The sequence below is a fragment of the Cajanus cajan genome, chromosome 3 (assembly GCF_000230855.2).
Source record: "Cajanus cajan strain Asha chromosome 3, NIPB_CcT2T_4, whole genome shotgun sequence".
NCBI lineage: Eukaryota > Viridiplantae > Streptophyta > Magnoliopsida > Fabales > Fabaceae > Cajanus > Cajanus cajan.
This window is the reverse complement of record NC_138519.1, coordinates 79,101,151-79,120,066: the sequence shown is the minus strand read 5'-3', so window position 1 is coordinate 79,120,066 and position 18,916 is coordinate 79,101,151. Positions and strand designations below refer to the sequence as shown.

Genomic DNA, 18,916 nt, shown 5'->3' with positions numbered 1-18,916 from the left:
GGTTTGAATGGAATTGAGCATGAAGAAAGAGAATCTTCTTAGGTTAGAATCACGTTAGACGCCAATGAAGTGACGCCGAGCATGGGATTTTGCCATACCAAGCGTTAAGTCCCAAGGCTCTCCACCTAATCCACATTGGGCGCAGGTTGAACGACACTGTAAGAGTCCTTAGTCCCTGCCTCTAATGCATTGAGCACGTGTTGGATAGCGTGGGCGCATGTTGTATTACTTTAACTTGTTTTATGAATAAGTAGTACTATATGTTGTATTCTAATGTATGATGTTGAACCCCTATATATTGATCTAGGGTAGTGTAGAGTTAATGTTTTTGAGATGAGTTGATTTATGTGTTGCATATATAGTTGAATGGTTGAAAGTTGAGCTAAGTTGTATGTTATTGTTGAGTAGTTGTGTTGAAAATGTTTTGGCATTAAAGTTGTATTGTGTTGATCGACCTAGAATTAGAGGAGAAGTTGTTTTTTAAGTTGCATATCCCATTGTGGGTATGTTGTGTTGTGGTATTTCGAGAATCCAATTTTTTGAATCCTTCTTGAGAAGTTGACACTTGAAGTGGATAATTGAGTTTCCTCTAGGATCTTAATTAATGTAGTATGTGGGCAAGGTCAAGGCATGTTAACTATAAGCGACCAATGTTGATCTGTATATAGGCAAGATCAAAACATACGTATATAAAATGATCAAAATTTGAGTAAAGTACAAGTTCGAAGATTAAAGTCTCGAATCAAATATTGGAAGGACATAGTATTTGGAGGGTAGTTGACAGACTATACTTATAATTGTTTTACTCCTATACTAATTATGTTGATTCTTTGAACTATAACTTATCATTATGTGTTTTTATGTGATTGGACTGCAATGATCATACTTAATATGAAAGCAAAATAAGGATATGTTTTAGTTGGGACTATTTTGGAGGCCATGTTAAGATTGGTAGTGCTAACATTTTGGGTTACCCAAAGTAGCTAGTTAATAGTATATGTGTTTAACCAATATCTAGGATTGCATTTCTAGTTATATGGATTACTGTATAATTTTAAACATATGTATATGAAAGTTTAGTCGTAAATATATAAATATATATATTAACGGTTGTGCTATCTAATAATTGTCTAATGTTATCCTTAAGTAATTGTTTTATTTTATTTCTATTATTGGTTAATAAACCGTTAATCGTAAACATCACGAGTCGTTTCATCAACTATCTTTATAAACTCATTACATTACATGTAAATCTATACGAGTATTTAAATATAATAATATGTTTAATTGTATAAAAATAACTAAAAATTTGTATATTTACGTGCGAAGTTATAAAATGTAAAGTATTAACTAATAAATATGAATTTAATTACTATTAGAATGATAATTGGACCTGAGCGTAATGGACAAGCAATAGGTTTTTATACCAAATTACTAATAAAACTCGTTATATTGCACATTTATATTTAATGGATACGCAATATGCAATAGGTTTTTATACCCATACATAGGTTTTTAGTTAATGGTATAGGTACTGTAGTATATTGCTCATTCTCTCATCCACCAGCATCTATATTAGCACCTATAGATATATGATAAATATAATCAACTATTTATTATATTTTATAATTAGAGTTTAAAAATATTTTAGATATTTTTAAAAATTAAATAAAACATTGTACACTTTTTATTTTTTACTATGTTAAAAAACAATTTTATTTCAATAATTTATATAAAAAAAAGACACTACGTAAAAAGGAAAATAAATTTAATGAATAAAATACTATTTAGTATTTGAACCTATACAATATATGATAAAATTTTATAATAAATAATTACTTCTGATATATAAATTATATTTTAGATTTATGATAAATATTTTATATAATAATCAAAAATTATTTTCAATTATATACTCTTAAAAATATTAAAATTTAATTTAAAAATAAAATGATTGAATAAAAGAAATAAAAGGTTAAAAAATTACTAAAAATACTGCTGTTTAAGTGATCAAGATAACCATTCTAATTTATATATTAAGGGGATAATAGGTTTTGGCACATACATATTGAACTCTTTATTTGTGTTTTTTTTTTTTACATGGTAGAACAGATCAGAATATTAAACATTGATATTAAAAATGATAGATTGGTTATACATCCATTGAATATTAGGGCGTGTTAATTAGATGACTTATTTTGAAACACTTGTAGAAGGAGAAAATAGAAAATAAAAATAAAATTATTTTTTTCATATTCGTTAAGTATAAGTTAAAATAAAAGTTATTAATAAAATTAATATGAGATATTTTTTAAAAATTAACTTTTGTATAAGCTAGTTAAATTTAGTTTATGGAGAGACTAATTTTATTTTTCTATAAATATTTCTTAAAAAGTTTATCTACATGGATCCGATCCTAGGTATAAATATTAAAAATTGCTTTATGATAAATATAAATTTGATAAAATATTTTTCTTAAATAAGATATTCATATGGATGCTTAGACTCGAACATTATCTTTTGCAAAAATACATGTGATTTAGAAAGAAAAAAATATAGATACTTACCCAACATATTCCTAATTAATACAAATAGGAAGTATACAAAATTTATAACGACATTTACAAATAATTGTTTTTAATACAGCATATAGGTAATTATTATGGAAGATGATCTTATTTGAATTGAATAAAATTATTTTATATGACGAATTTTTTTCTTTTAAGTTAGATAAATTAACTAGAACAATATTGTATAGCGCTTAGTAGTTGTATTTATCAATGATTTGACAAATTATTATTTATTATTTTCTATTTTAATTACTGAAAGTATAAAAACAGATATGTTAAGATAGTTATAAGCATAAACGTTCAAAATATTCAATACAGAATTTGTCTGGGAGTTCAATGTACATTCGATAGGTTTAAATAATATTTTATCCCTCAAATTTAAAAGTAATGCTTTTAGTCTCTTAATTTAGAAATAACCTAATATTAATCCTATCGTGTGATTATTTTAAGTCCTTGACAAGGACTAAAAAAGAGTCATTTACTATAAATTAGGGAACCAAACCAATCACTTTTAAAAACTTTTAAATTTGAAGATTAGAAAGATATTCAATACCCATTAAAAATTATGCTTAATTAGGATGCGCACCATTTAATTAATCTCGTTAGATACTTGGTTAGTTGCTTTAGATGCTTTGATTTATTAGGCACAAATGCTTTTGGTATATTTATCGTGGAGGTCAGGTCAATGGTTAGAAAAGTGGAGTACGATGCATCGAATCAACTAATACAAGTTATCACCATTTCCAAAGTCTCCATTATTCCAATTCCTTAGCCTATCAAATGTCTATCTAACATAGAGACGTAAGTATCTGCTAATTCTAAAGGATCATAACACTCTTCATTTTTCTTTTCTTTTTATATCACTTTCACGGAAGATAACATGTTAGAATCCAATAACATAATTATGAGTCACAAAGTTTGTCTTTGGATTATTTAACACAAATGTTTATTAAGACAACTTGAAAATAATCATGTTTGAAGGGGATAAGACTATTATAAGCAATAAAATTCATTTTTCAAGTATTCAATGTTGTAGTTGTTTATTTAAGACTAACTCAATACTATTAAATAAGTTGAAACAACTTTACACTAGTTTATTTATAGAGCATGAAAAGCAATGTAATGTAAGACATGGAAAAAAAAAATCGAAATGATTAGGTTTCGTGGAATCTCGTGTGAAGGTGTGACGTCCTCTTCTACTCCAAACACTCCACACCACCTCAATTAATCATATAAAACTCATAATTTCTTGACTTTGTAATATTGTTGGTGCCGTGTTAGTGGCCGCATTCTACTTAAGTTATCATTCGACCAAGGGTAATTTCGTGGATCATGACACCAATTATAAAAACTTAAACATAAGTAAGAACTATATGGTACATAATATTTATGATTAGTATTTATATAACATAATATAATGTAGCTAGCAGTGCCGGCGATGATATATTCCGGTAGGGAAGAGAGTCGTGGTCTACCTGGTGCGCACATTAGCGATAGTGGAAACATGACGATGACTGTGACACTTGGCTTCTGAAATATATTTGACTCTCTGTAGCTCAACACAACCAAGCAATTAACCACAAAAAAACAAGTTCCACTCTCCAATAAAAAGACACAAAAGTCTCCTCTACATTTTTTTTATATTTCTATATTCGTAAATAATAATAATAATAATGTATCCCATTTAAAAATGGTGGGCTACGTTTCCAATTTTTTTTATTATATAATAAAAATTGAAGCTAGAGGCTGTCTTTGAAAGCGTCGTCTTCTGAAGCAACGCAATGATGGAATGGAAGGCTCTTTCTTGCGTTCTTCTCAGCTTCTGCTAAGCCATGTTGGCATGAGCGGGAAAATACTATAACTCATAACATATATAACGTTTTTTTTCTTTTCTCAAAGTGGCTTTATAATAAGGTTTGGCTTTTTAATTTTTATCATTATTACCCTTTTGTTTTTCAGTTTCTATGGATAATTCTGTAACTGTCGTGGAAGGAAATTGGTACAGATCAAACTTTGTTGTACTTTGCCAACTAAATATTATGACATCAATGGATAGATACTTAGTTAGATAGATAGATGCCCTTATCTTTGTTTTAAACTGCTATGATTACTGGTACTTTCTTCTTGTGGTTGTTAAAACTTTTTTCTTGTCTTTGGAAAAAGGAAAAAGGAAAAAGGGGGGCTATGTAGGATTTGGTTTTGTGTTCCCGTGTATGCGAAAAATGATGAGTTGATTTGTTGCCATATTGGATGAAGAAATCGTACTATAGATTCTGTTTCATAAGCGTTGTCTCGTACAAACGTGGCCGAGGTGGAGGAAGAAACTAAAACATGGTTTAATCAAAGTGAATTATGCGTTTCTTTGTGCTTCTCTTTAGCTTGTGAGGTCTGGTTTTTCTTGAGATTTAAGGTTATCTGTTTGTTTGTCGTTGGATGTTGGCTATTAATTAAGGAATTTTACTCTTCGTGTCTCTCATAGTACTTCTTCCGGTATCACAAAAGTTGAAACAGTAACAATTACATGATCCCAGAACTTGGTGCTCAGCAACCCTTTTGAATCTTTTTTGGCTTCTTGCTACTGCTATGATGCAGAATTGCGAAAGTACCAAAATGAATAGTATTGAGTTCCAATTCTCAGTATGTAATTATGTTAAATACTCGGATGAAGAGTTTTACTGTTTATAGTGATCCTACCTGGCTCGAGCAGGACTCTGCCTCCAATGGAGGATATCTTAGATATAAATGGTCCTATTGATTCTTATGTTGTCTTCTCTTTTTCCTTGCTAATGGTTTCTGCTATCAAATTTTGAAGTGAATGTGTTTGGATTATAATATTGATTGAATATTGATGCATTTGGTTTTTATTTTTTGCTTGACAGCAGTTTGCTGTAGAGGTTTGACAGCAGTTTGCAGCATTGGTCAGTCCTAAGAGCATGAATTCACCAACGCCGCAGTTTGTTTCCTCGAGAAGGATGAGTGTGTACGATCCTATCCACCAGATTAGCATGTGGGGTGAAGGGTTCAAAAGTAATGGTAATTTAAGTGCATCGGTGCCATTAATTGATGAACCAGACATGAAGTTAGATAGTCAGGTGCAAGTCTACGAAATCTGTGCTTTGTTTCATTGCCAGATAAGAAGGCCTATTCTGCCAACTAACCAAATTCGTTTGTGCTGTTTAATACCTAGTCAGAGGATGCTTCTCATGGTATACTGGGAGAACCTAATAAGTATGACCAAGAAGCTAACAAACCTACAGATAAGGTAAGAGCATGTTATGCAAACTAGTTGCGCCTTTCCCTATCTCTTTCCCTAACAACAGAAAAGAAAAAAGGGTTATTTCTTAATTCCGAGTACTATTTTGTTAATTTAAACTATATCTACTTGGGAACTCTTGAATATTTCCTGGAACTGAATAGTCAGCTCAAATTGCCTGCAAATGCAGATGTAGATATTTTGGGTTATTGTAATGTCAAATTTCTTTTGTTGGAAAATTAGTTTAGCACCAAATGTTTTCATTTGAAAATTAAAGGCTTATTCTGTAGGGTGGTATTGAAGCCATTTGGAATTATGGACAGAGTTATTATTGGGAATGTTTTGGCATGACAAATGACAATCTTTTCACTTTTCTTTGCCCTCCATCTTAAGCTTTATGTATACAATTAGTGTGACAAATGACAATGAAAAGTATGTTAGTCCTGCCATTTTGGAATTTGAGGAATCTCTATTCGATTTGGATGTCTGGCTTGGATCCATACTCTTTTCTATGTCTATTTATGGAGGTAGAAAATTGGAATCTAATATGATCAAAGATGCAGATACAAAGACGTCTTGCACAAAATCGAGAGGCTGCGCGTAAGAGCCGGTTGAGGAAAAAGGTTTGAATGTTTATACATTGATTGATTGTCAGATGTGCAATAAGTGTTTAAGTATGCTTATGTTAATGTGGTTTCTGATATTGCCATACAGGCCTATGTGCAGCAGTTAGAATCAAGTCGCTTGAAGTTGATGCAGTTGGAGCAAGAGCTTGAACGTGCAAGACAGCAGGTGTGGGGAAGATGAGTTAATATATTTGTAGTTTCTCTTGTGGATCACATTATGTTGATCACCATCTTCCTTCCTTTCCCTATCTCTTTAATATCTTGAGGCAACAAAACTGCAGGGAATGTATATAGGTGGTGGGTTGGATTCTAATCATCTGGGTTTTGCTGGATCTGTAAATTCAGGTTGGTTTGTTATTATGCTACTGCCGCTATGTATTTATTTGTATTGCACTTGAGTTTTTCTGTTTCTTGTTAGTCCATGTCTTGATAACCTAATGTTCTCACTTTTTAAAATTTTCTTCTGTGGTGAAATCAGTTTTTCCAAATGTACTTCATTCTCTTACTAAGTGGTATCTAAAGACTAAAAAATCTTGTTTTAGTGTCTGCCATCTCTAAAATAGTCGGAGACATTTTCTCTTGGTACCATGGCAACTTTTTGGGTTTCAAATCATAATCAGTTTTGTAAATCTAATTCCTAATTTTTCTTCCAAATATCCAGAAAGTGGAAGAAAGTTTAAAGCCTTGGTATATGCCAGTTGGAGAATTATTCATATTTATCTTGTATGATACTTGTTGCCAAACTAAATATAGGTCTTATAGATTAAAATTATTTTTGTTTATCTTCTTACATTGCTTGGATGTTGTACAAGACCATAACCTTGAATTGTTGGTAAGTTGAGAAAAAAAATTGTACCATAATGCATATTGAAATTGTCTTAGATTAGCCCCAGAGACCACTTTCGGGAATCTTATTGGCATTGCAACTCTTGAATTTTTTAGAAATTTTCATGGTACCATGTAAGCTTAGCACAGTTTGTTTTGGTTGATGTAATATTACTCTTTTTTTTTTTCCATGAGTATCTTTTCTTTTTGAGTTATACTCTATTTTGCAATTAGTTCTTGCGTTCTAAGAAATCCTTATTTGCAGGAATTACAACCTTTGAGACGGAGTATGGACACTGGGTGAACGAGCAAAATAGACAAATCACGGAACTGAGAAGTGCTTTAAATGCTCATATCGGTGACATGGAGCTCAGGATTCTGGTAGATGGTATGATGAGCCACTATGCTGAAATCTTTCGCATGAAATCTGCTGCTGCAAAAGCAGATGTTTTCTATGTCATGTCCGGTATGTGGAAAACAACAGCTGAAAGATTTTTCCTGTGGATTGGAGGCTTTCGCCCCTCTGAGCTCCTAAAGGTGATTGTTTATACATAAAAAATTCAAGGAGTTAAAAATGTTGTTCATAGAATGTGAGGTCTAAATTCCAGTCTAGAGAATTTAATGACTTCTTTTACAGTCTCGAGAGATAAAATGCGGGAAATTTGAAATTTCATTCATATATTACAGTTTTTATACATTAGGCAAGATCTAGTGTTTGATTAGATAAACATCTCTAAAAGCACTTGTAGTGCCTTCTTTCATTTTTCATTCTTATTTTCTTCTCTTAGAATTAGAAGTACTTTTAGAGAAATTTATTTAAACATATCCTTAATCTTTGACTTCTTAGCTTGGTCAAGAATTGCACGTCCACACTCGAATTTCAACTTTACAGGAAAGGACTTATTGAGATACTTGATGAATTTGACATTAGTTCTATTGCCATATTCAACTACGGTATGATGCAAGCTTGTAATGTATGGCGCTTGCTGACACTTTATTTTAATTGCAGGTTCTTGGTCCCTTGATTGAACCGCTGACAGAACAACAACGGTTGGATATCTATACCCTTGGACAATCATGTCAGCAAGCAGAAGATGCCCTTTCACAAGGTATGGACAAACTGCGGCAGTTACTTGCTGATAGTGTTGCAGCAGGACAGTTCATGGAAGGAACTTATATTCCACAGATGACTTCTGCAATGGAGAATTTGGAAGCTCTGGTGAGCTTTGTAAACCAGGTAATATATCATGTTCTCTTGATAGACATTAGTTCTAAATTTAGTAAAATGTTTCTTTTCACAACATGTCATGTTAATCAAGGGATGCCTTGTGAGAATATTTTGAAAGAGTAAGTAAGTGTACTTGCCATTTTCTAAAGTAGTTGTTAAACATCATTCTATATATTGTTGTATAGACAATAGGGAAACTTGACTTTAAATTTACTTTTTGAATGAGTAAAACTCATAATTTGATACCAAACTAAAAGAAAAGTATTGAAAATAATTTTCATTTCAAAATTCTTGGCAAGGGTACTGAAAATTGAAAAGCTTTTCATTCTAAAGAAATCCTCAGTGAAAATGGAAAACAACAATTTAATCAATTATTAGCCTTTTCATTTATATCAGAATTTCTAAGAATTAAATGATATATGATCTATTTTCAGCATCCTCAAACGATTTGGAGGTAAGTCATTGCTGTAAGCATTCAAGTTCATCCACTAAAATAGCTGTGGCATTTTGTTCATGTGAAAACCGTTAACCATACTCCATACATCTTGATCACTGTTCGTGCTTGCTAGGCAAATTTCATTAAACATTACCAACTTCCCATTTATCATTTTTTTATCCATTGGAATAGAACTCGATATCAGAAGTTTACAGTAACTCATTCACCCTGTTGAACGAACTGATTCACTGAGATTGCCTATTTAGTACCATAAACGTAGGATCATAAAGTAGAGTGATGATTTCTATTGTACATTAACATAAACATCTTTGAATATCATTAGCTGCTACACACACTACCAATTTACCACTTGAAAATGTTTTAGCTTGGCTAATAGCTAGTGGAGATTTAACCATGATCTGTGTGAAACAGGCTGACCATCTTCGGCAGGGAACGTTGCAGCAAATGTCTCGAATACTTACGATCCGTCAGGCGGCACGATGCTTGCTTGCTCTGGGAGAATACTTCCAACGCCTGAGGGCTTTGAGCTCACTCTGGTCTAATAGGCCACGTGAACCGGCTTAGTCTTGCAACTAAGTCACAAGAGCACACAAACTTGTAACATGAATAGGGGTCAGTTTCTTTGGCCAAGAGCATCATCAAAACCATGTATCATGTGAGGTCCAGGTTGCTCACATTTTTCATGAAGTTTTGCGTTATGGAGAAGTTGTAAATACGACTGCTCGCTCATTTTATGCACAAGAGTTTGTAAATAAATTAATTTTGGACGCATGGTGTATATTGGATTGTTGCAAAATGAAATATTTAGAATCTGCCATAAGCCTGTGTGGAAGTTGGTCATGTAAAATTCGTATATTGTTATGTTTGTTGTGTGTTTTTGAAAATGAATCGACTCTAGACTCTCTTAGCGGACATAATTTATTTTTTGTGGTAGTGGTTAGTAATATTCATCATATCTTTCATTATTCATGGGTGGATGCTTGAGTTTCTGTACAAGATGCTGAGTGAGAAAATATACATACTAATGTTAAGAAACCAAACAATCCTCTTATTCACATTCCATTTATAATGTCAATTGTTTACACTTTACAGGAACTTCACTTTGCAATGGGATGAGCATTGCGGTGTTATTCGTAGTTTGTGCAACATATAACAGCAATAAACACACATACACAGTGCAGTTACCAGAATTTGTTCTTATGGAAAATTGGTTCGATGATCCACTTGCAGTTAGCAGAATATATAATCATCTTGGTTCCATGTGGAATCTCACAACTTGGATATGGCCACAGTCCAAGGCATCCACAACCAAATCTGCACGAGGCCAGTCAATGAACTTCAACAAAGAATCTGGACTCCACAACTTGGTTAATGAAAGCTTCAATTTATAAGAGTAAACATTTACTATATTAGGAAGAAAGTTTGGAAAAGAAAGCTTCATATGCAAGAAATAATTCTGATATTTCTTTCTTTTTATTCTTACCAGGTTTTCTGCATTATTTTTTGGGGCTACCTCTAAATCTTTCATTAACCGTGGTCTCTTCCTCTTCCATCTCCAATGACTGGCACAATATATAACAATTATCAAAATAATCAACACAACTGTGGCAACATGAGAAATAATCATTTGTATAACACATGTCACATCTCAATACTAGGGATGGCAAAATGGACATGAATCTTATGAACACTTGCAAATATGAATTATTAAATGGTAGATTTACTCCTAGAGTAAATGGATATATATAGAGAGAGAGAGGAGGAATTCATTTACTCCAGGAGTAAGTTTATATGTACTTACTTCGTTCAATAACTCATGTTTTACATCAAAATTAGACGATCCAACCGTTGGATTTAAAGTTCTTAATACATAGATCAAATCTGTAAATTTGAAAATCATTTGATACTTCGTTTCATTAATTCAAATCAATGCATGAAATGATTTTATGATTATCTATCAATTTAAATTAATGAAATGAAGTATCAAATGATTTTCAAATTTTCTAAGAATTTGCAGACTTGATCTATGCATTAAGAACTTTAAATTCAACGGTTGGATCGTTGAAATTTAATGTAAAACATAAGTTATTGAACGAAATAAATCTAAATAGATTTACTCATGAAATAAATGTTGCTATTATTTTAGATTTAAGATACAAGTTGAAGTTGTCGGAGTACTTTTCTCCTAAGTTTTATGCTAGCTCATCTTCAATTAAAATTAATAATATCAAGAAATTATGTTACTCATTGTCATTATTTGAAGAGTATCAAATTAAAGTTAAGGAAATAATGGGAAGTCTAACTTCACAAGCAAATGTCAATGAGTCAAACTTGAAAAATTTAAATATTAACAATTTTTCTAGTGATTAAAATTCATTTGTGAATGATACAATTGAAACACAAATAAAGTTTTACTTGAAAGAAAAACTTTTGCATATGAATGTTATTTTTGACATTCTTAGATAGTGAAAAATAAATAGAACCAATATCTAATTTTCTAAACCAAAATCTTAAATATCTCTCTCCCAATGTCAAACTAAACCTGTACCAAAAACCCCAACACTACCTAAACTACAAAAAAAATCCTTAAATTTTAGAGTTTCTCAACACAGAATAACCATCTATATAACAACATATAATTAAATAAAATTAATAACAACACCCTAAAACTCACGGTGTTACTCATTGAATACATATAAATGTACATAAACGAAGTCACCAAGTGATAAACCTCTTATCCATATATTTGTTTTTTACACTTCTCAATCAATTGAGTCAGACCCATTTGATATTTTCATGATGCTTTGATCGAGTTTATAGGAATTATCAATTATTACTTTCTATTGCGTAACCAGAAGAAAAATTATGTAAATTTTTATTCCATTTTTGAAATACAACTTGTAATCAATTAAAAAAAAAAAAAAAAAAAAAAAAAAGCAGAATAAAGTCTTAATAGCCTGCAGGAAAACCACCCTTTCTTGGATCACTCACTGCCACCAGCTTTCCATTTCCAATCCCTTTATTTTTACTGGATGACTGAGGAGTTTCTAGAACAATAAATTGGGAAATAGTCCCAGTGGCTATGCCTTTTAGAACATGACCCTTACGCCTAAGGGCTTCCCTTATATGAGCAGGAAGTTCAAAGTGGTCACCACTCACAGTTGTCCAATTCTCATAATTCACCACGTTAGGTATTAGCTGCATAAAACAACATTGTGATTTTTTAGTTTCTCAATTAATTAGTGACCACTATGTTAAGTATCAAAGAGAAAAATATCAAAATAAAAGCAGCAAAATGAAGACCAAATTCTTTTAACTTGGATAAGGAACTCAAAGGAAAATCGAAGATACGATACCTGGTGATAGACCCTTGTAGCTGTTATAGAAGAAAAAGGATCCATTCCTTTAACGAAGTGATTTAAAAGAACCTCTGAAGTTGCAGCAATGATCATAGCACCACCACTCGCACCTACTGCAGCCTTTAGCTTCCCATCCTGTATAACAATTGCAAATATAAAATACGAATTAATAACAATCATAGGATTTCACAATCATTGCAATCAAGACTTGTTATCTTGTGATAAGAGTGATAATGTTATTTAATAAATTAAAAAAAAAAATCTTCTATCACTACCTCTTGATGAAGCTCAACTTGGGCACTAGTAGTGGGTGACATGGATGATAGTGGGAAAAGAATACCCCAATTTAAGAAAGTCAAATCATATAAACGGATCTAGTTGAGTTGGTTAAGTAGAATGTGTAACTGTTGTAAACTTTCTTAATACTGAGTACATCAGATTAAAAAAAAAGAAAGTCAAGTCATGCTAAAGGATTGATTACCTTAAGGACAATAGTGGGTGACATGGATGATAATGGCCTCTTTCCTGGCATGATGAAATTGGCAGGAGCTGGTGGTGGAACATCCTTGGAAACATTTCTAGGAATGGAAAAATCATCCATCTCATTGTTCAGTACTATTCCTGTACTTGGTGAAAGGATCTTTGCACCAAAATATGCATTTATGGTGTTGGTCATGGAAATGGCATTTCGCTCAAGATCTATTACATTTAAATGACTTGTACCATGATCATGGATCTGATTCCACCTGCAAACACAATTCAGCACAACTGAGAATTCTGTATTGCAACCGAAATAATTTTAGTTAGAATGTTTATTTTTATATGGATCTTTATGTAAATAAAATATTCAATTTAGTGCCTAGAACACCTAAAGTCAAGCTTTATAAACTAGTTGAAAGCACAAGCTCAATCAAGATGTATTTTTTTTGTTTTTAAAGTTGACTATATCATTGACTTCAAAAAAAATAAAGTTGATTGTATCATGAAACCAATTGGTCAAAAGTTGAATTCTTTGAATCTTTCGTAAAATACAAATTTAACTAGTTTTGCTAAGGAGAAAAGCAAGTGTTGATTTGCTGCATCTTTTTCTTGTCGTTCACACCAAAAGCTGCATATCACTGGTGTATGAAGTTGAAGACTAGTATACCATCTAAATAACATCATTAACTAGTACAGGCATGAACCATGTAAACATTACTGTAAAGTGTGAACTCAACGAACTTAGGAGCTTACCTGCCACCATAATGACTGGGGCCAAAAGTCTTATTATCATTGATGTCTTTTTTCAACTGTTTCGCAAGCCTAGGAGAAAGCATATCAGAAACAACCCCCGTTACATTTACAAAATCAGGATCCCCAAGATTCATTCTCACAGCAAATACATGTTTCAAAGCTTCAATTTCTCGATGGACCCCAAGGGCACCAGAAAGGCCAGAAGGAAGATCATATTGAGCTAGAATGTTCAGCAGCTGTAACATTAACAAACAGATAAAACTTGCATTCAACACTATAAGTATTATTAATGTTGTTCTTTGATCATAGTTGAAGTTTCATTCTGATAATGTGTAATACATGATTCCATTAAATGTTGAAGTGTATAACTTCGGTAAAACTTTAATTCTGATTAAAAAATAGTACTAACAGTATTTACGATATTATATCTAAGTTTTGTCCGACAAGAACACCTATGTAGTGAATCAGATGGACTTACTAGTATCATTGGAGGCCCACCTGAAGGGGGAGGCATGCCAAGGATCTTTAGTCCAAGAACATCTGAATATATGGGATCCTTCTCTTTAACAGTGTACTTTTTGAGGTCTTCAATGGTCAATATCCCTCCAGCATTCTGAACATCTTTAACTAAATTTTGGCCAATCAATCCACCATAGAAGGCTTGTGGACCAACCTCGGATATTGTTCTGAGAGTGTCAGCAAGTTTCTTATTGTAGCACATGTCACCTGGCTTCAAGAGTTTTCCTTTTGGTGCAAATATGCTACTGAGACCCTTGTCTTTCAATATACTTGACTCTGTTTGTTCCATCTGCATGTAGAGGTAAGGTGATATCTTAAACCCTCTACGTGCTAGAATCTCAGATGGCTTTACAAGTCTTTTCCATGGAAGCTTTCCATGTTGTTTCCACACTTCATGAAGCCCAGCAAGTTCTCCTGGAACTGCTACAGAGAGGGCACCATCAGCCTTCAAAGTAGTATTTCCAGCATACATATCCTGAAAAAATGGGTATATCATGTTTAATATAATAACACCCCCTTATTAATTTTTTAATTAAAAATTAATCATTACATAATTTTTATGTTTCCAATTCTAGTTTTGTTAGCATCGGTGCTGATTTTAAACATCAAAAAGTGATAAAAATAAAATTAAGAAAGTAAAAATTTACTACACTTTTATGCTTCTAATGCGTACATACTGTCATCCCTATTAAATCTAGCCAATTTTGAATGCTGAAAAGTTAAAACCAGTTTCATACACAAAGACTTGGAGATTGAACTGGAAACTAATCACTCGAAATATGAAACATCTCCTGAACTAAAAGGGGAGGGGGGGGGGGGGCGCATTATCAATTGAAACTATGGGCAGATGAATAATCCATCCATAATTGAAAGATTTCATGGTTAGGAGTTAGGATGGTACCTTGGAAGCATGAGAAGGAGCAGTTTCTCTCATATCATAGGCCTTAGCAAACCCATTAGCCAACCTGATAAGCATAAAGGCACCACCTCCAAGGCCACTTGAGGCAGGACTCACAACCCCTAAACAAAGGGAAGCAGCCACTGCAGCATCCACAGCATGCCCTCCTTCACGGAGAATTTTCAACCCAATCCTTGAGCATCTACGGTCATCGGTGGCAACAGCTCCATTGTGAGCATAGATCACCTCAGCCCTATGTTTTGTGTGTCCATTTGTGGCATTTAGGCCTGAAGCAGAGGCCAAATTTGAAACTAGAAGCAAGCCAATAATGACATGCAACAATAGCAAAGTTGCAACACTTGACATGTATGAAGACATAATTTGGTATTGAAAGTGAAAGTGTTGCTGCAGATTCGGAATAGGCATGAATATTGAATGGAGCTTCAGCTCAGTTTGCAGTCATAAGGCACGAATATGTGGTGACAGTGGCACACACCATGTCAAATGTTGGCCCATTATATAGGCAAGTGCAATGAATGCATTGTCAAAAATAAATTAGATGTTAAAAAGCCAAAAAGTTACAAATTAGGATTTCTATCAAAAGACGTGTTTTTATTTAACATTTGACCCATTCATGGACGATAATTATTTTGAAAATAAATTAGATGTTATAAAACCAAAAAATAAAAATGAAAGAAACATAAATCCAAGTTGTGAGTGGTCGGTCTAGCAGCGGAATTGGGGGTAACATCGATAGAGTCCTATGTTTCAACCATGTTATTGTTATTAGCTTTTATTGATTAAAAAATTTAAAGTTATATAATTTTTTTAATTATATTATTGACATAAAATATATTTTATTAATAATTAATTTTCATCCGAAAATTTGACTAATCATCTTCAATAGAATTTATATTATTTATTACGTTTTTTTATATATAAAATTTGAATCTCAAATCTTACTTGTGAGAATTAAATTCAACATTACTTAAAACAACTACAACTTATTAATCTAAACTTATTAATTATTTAGATTTATGCATTTCACAAATAAAAAATCACAACAAATACATTACACAGGTAAGAATATATATATTTAGCTTCGTATACATTGTTTTGTTTAATTCTAAAATTTAAATAAGATTCATCCTTAGTATCCTGTTTTGATTCCTCTACATATTTTAATTGTAAAAAAATATAAAAATTAACTAACAAATCAAGGAGGCATCTCTTAGCCTTTGTACCTTCAAATTTTCATTGTTGACTAATTTAAGTCTTTCTTAGTAGATTTTTTACTTTCCTTTTGAATTTTATCTCTCTTTAAAAAAAATCTTTTTTTATTAAAATTACTAATAATTTCTTATTATATTTTTTTTCTCTCTTATTTATTACTTAGATATCTCATTTACTATTATTTCTCTTTCTTCTTTTATAAAAGTATAATTGAAGAAAAAAAATAATACCATCTTAAAATATTAAGATAATATATATAATTCATTTATTATGCTTCCTCTTTCTTCTTTTTTAAGGGTATAGTTGACATATATATATATATATATATATATATATATATATATATATATATATATATATATATATATATATATATATATATAGTTATTGCTATTTTTCCCTTTCTGGAAATTACACAAACAGTACAAGTACAACACAGTGTAAAAACCAAACGTTATTATTTAAATAAAAAAAGCTCACACACTTTATTTTCTCGTTCATCTTACAAGTCAAAAAAATCTAATTAAAAATAAAAATCACTTCAAATACAAGTAAGAATATATATATATATATATATATATATATATATATATATATATATATATTAGCTTTTTGTATATTGTTTTGTTTAATTCTAAAATTCATATAAAATCATCTTTAATTTTCTGTTTTAATTTCTCTACATTACTTAATTGTTAAAATTATATGAAAATTAAGTAACAAATCAAGGAGGCAAATCTTAGTCTTTGCTAGACCAATTTGAAAATCTACAGTGATATGCTAACTTCATATTTTCATTGTTGACTCAAGTCTTTCTCAGTATATTTTTTTTACTGTCTTTCTATATTTTTATCTGTCATTAAAAAAAATCAATTTCTTCATTTTTTTTACTGTCTTGTTAAAAAAAATTTACTGTCTTATTAATTTTTTTTTTATCTTTGTTATTTATTACCATGATGTTTCATTTCCTATTCTTTCTCTTTCTTCTTTTAGAATATATAATTGAAAAAATAATAATTACTATTATTTTTAATTTTTAAGATAATGTGATATACTTTATTTACTATGATTTCTCTCTCTTCCTTTATAAAGGTATGATTGAAAAAGTTATAATCAATAATACTATATTTACCTTTCTAGAAATTATTCATAGAGTTATCTAACACGAACTCAGTCACAATACGGAAACACGACACAGACATGGACACGAGAATACAACAAAATTAAAAAATATAAGAAACATGGACGCATCATATATATAATATATAATATAAATAACATGATAAAAATATTATATATTAATATAACAATAACTTACTAGATCTCAAAAAAATATTAAGAGATATCATATTCATAATTTTCTTTTTAAATCTCAAATTCTTCCTTCATTAATTTTATTTTTATTAAGATTTTTTCTTTTCTATTACGTGAAAGTTAAGTAAAGAGAAATAAAACAATTCTCTTCATTATTTCTATTTTATATCATTTAAAAAAAAATCTCAAATCTTACCTTCTTTTTTATTTTTTTATTGAGATTTTTTCTTTTAAAAAAATCTCAAATTATCCCTTTTTTATTTATGCTTTTATTTATATTTATTCTTTTTCTTTTTAAAAAAAATCTCAAATCATCCATTTTTTTTTCTATTTTTATTGAAATTTATTCTATTTTTTTTTTAAATCTCGAATCCACGTAACAAATAGTACATCGAGATGAAATTGTGTTCATTTACATGTACCCACAATGGAGACACGTAAGTTTTGTAGGTGTTCGCAATGGAGACATATCAATTTTGTAGATATCGTGATGGATACGTGTCCAATTTGTGTGGACACAGTCTGTTGAAGTGTCTGAGGTACATCTACGATATGTTCGCTCCTAAAGAGCATCAAACTCAGGGACACAGTAATCCCATGTTGTATCCGTGCAACATAATCAAAGAGTACAAGCCAATGTAAACTCTAAATGACATTGTTTAAGTAAAATTATTGAAAAGTAAGAGTATATAGCTTTAGTGGTGGATGTGCACCAAGTGGGCTAGCTTCGATGCCAAAGCAAACACTATAAGGATGTGATATGATTCTTTCACATTTAAAAAAGTATAATTTGGAAACAATGAGGAATCTTCCCCTAATTTTATTGGAATTCAATCGTGCAATTGTTTATTTTGTTTTATTTTACTTGGAAGGAGAGAATTATAGGGGTAATGGATCACATTAATATTCCATTCCACCAAAAGTAGAAAGAAAATGAAGAGTGGACTTGTTTTTAAGTAAAAATTCAAGTTATTCTTATATATATATATATATCATAAATATTTATGTTATTTTATACATAAGTTTCAGCTTTTTTCTTTTTATTAAACAACTTGAAAAAAATCAATTTTTTTTTTAAACCAAGATAAAAGTTTATGATACTTTTTTTTGGTCTATCTAAACTTTTTATTAATAATTATGAAAAAATAATTTAGACTAAAATTAAATTTCTAATTACAAAGGGTCAACTCAGAAATATTTGAGTTATACTTTCTATACAAATTAATGGATAGCTTTTAAATATTTGTCATGCATGATATTTATTTATAATAAAAAAAAGAGTTTAACTCAATTGGTCGAAGAGATGTGAATTATTAATAATTGTCAAATGAAATATCAGTTTAATTTATGCTGGATAAAAAAGTTATTAATAATTATAATTAAATTAAATTCGTAATTATT

At 30.7% G+C, this 18,916-nt stretch overlaps 2 protein-coding genes across 8 annotated transcripts; one reads left to right on the top strand and one right to left on the bottom strand.

Moving 5' to 3' along the window:
- Nucleotides 1-4,257: 4,257 nt before the first annotated feature.
- Nucleotides 4,258-11,905, top strand: LOC109800446 (transcription factor TGA4). Of its 7 annotated transcripts, XR_014432693.1 has the most exons (11): nucleotides 4,258-4,484; nucleotides 5,453-5,662; nucleotides 5,758-5,832; nucleotides 6,387-6,446; nucleotides 6,538-6,615; nucleotides 6,731-6,794; nucleotides 7,540-7,811; nucleotides 8,284-8,511; nucleotides 9,371-9,571; nucleotides 10,052-10,352; nucleotides 10,446-11,905. XR_014432693.1 is itself a non-coding variant. In XM_020361262.3 (10 exons), exons 2-9 carry the CDS (start codon nucleotides 5,504-5,506, stop codon nucleotides 9,521-9,523), a joined length of 1,089 nt encoding a protein of 362 aa, XP_020216851.1. In that variant the 5' UTR covers nucleotides 4,258-4,484; nucleotides 5,453-5,503; the 3' UTR covers nucleotides 9,524-9,571; nucleotides 10,052-11,905. The 7 variants fall into 7 exon arrangements, 6 of the variants coding, with proteins under 6 accessions (XP_020216851.1, XP_029125826.1, XP_020216845.1 ...); XM_020361262.3 differs by having other exon boundaries at nucleotides 10,052-11,905; XM_029269993.2 differs by lacking the exons at nucleotides 10,052-10,352; nucleotides 10,446-11,905 and having other exon boundaries at nucleotides 4,259-4,569; nucleotides 9,371-9,806.
- On the bottom strand, nucleotides 11,808-15,471 carry LOC109796046 (glutathione hydrolase 1). Its single transcript, XM_020355656.3, has 6 exons — nucleotides 14,972-15,471; nucleotides 14,030-14,545; nucleotides 13,552-13,787; nucleotides 12,800-13,064; nucleotides 12,316-12,453; nucleotides 11,808-12,157 (listed from the first exon to the last, which is right to left on the bottom strand). Exons 1-6 carry the CDS (start codon nucleotides 15,392-15,394, stop codon nucleotides 11,909-11,911), a joined length of 1,827 nt encoding a protein of 608 aa, XP_020211245.1. The 5' UTR covers nucleotides 15,395-15,471; the 3' UTR covers nucleotides 11,808-11,908.
- Nucleotides 15,472-18,916: the final 3,445 nt, after the last annotated feature.

Bases quoted from the DNA above. Each gene is read 5' to 3' on its own strand.
- LOC109796046 (XM_020355656.3), bottom strand. From the start codon at position 15,394: ATGCCTATTCCGAATCTGCAGCAACACTTTCACTTTCAATACCAAATT. The intron at 14,546-14,971 runs GTACCATCCTAA...CCATTTTTTCAG, and splicing joins CTCCTTCTCATGCTTCCAAG to GATATGTATGCTGGAAATAC. The intron at 13,065-13,551 runs GTAAGCTCCTAA...TTGTGTTTGCAG, and splicing joins CCCAGTCATTATGGTGGCAG to GTGGAATCAGATCCATGATC.
- LOC109800446 (XM_020361262.3), top strand. From the start codon at position 5,504: ATGAATTCACCAACGCCGCAGTTTGTTTCCTCGAGAAGGATGAGTGTG. The intron at 6,795-7,539 runs GTTGGTTTGTTA...CCTTATTTGCAG, and splicing joins TGCTGGATCTGTAAATTCAG to GAATTACAACCTTTGAGACG. The intron at 7,812-8,283 runs GTGATTGTTTAT...TTTTAATTGCAG, and splicing joins GCCCCTCTGAGCTCCTAAAG to GTTCTTGGTCCCTTGATTGA.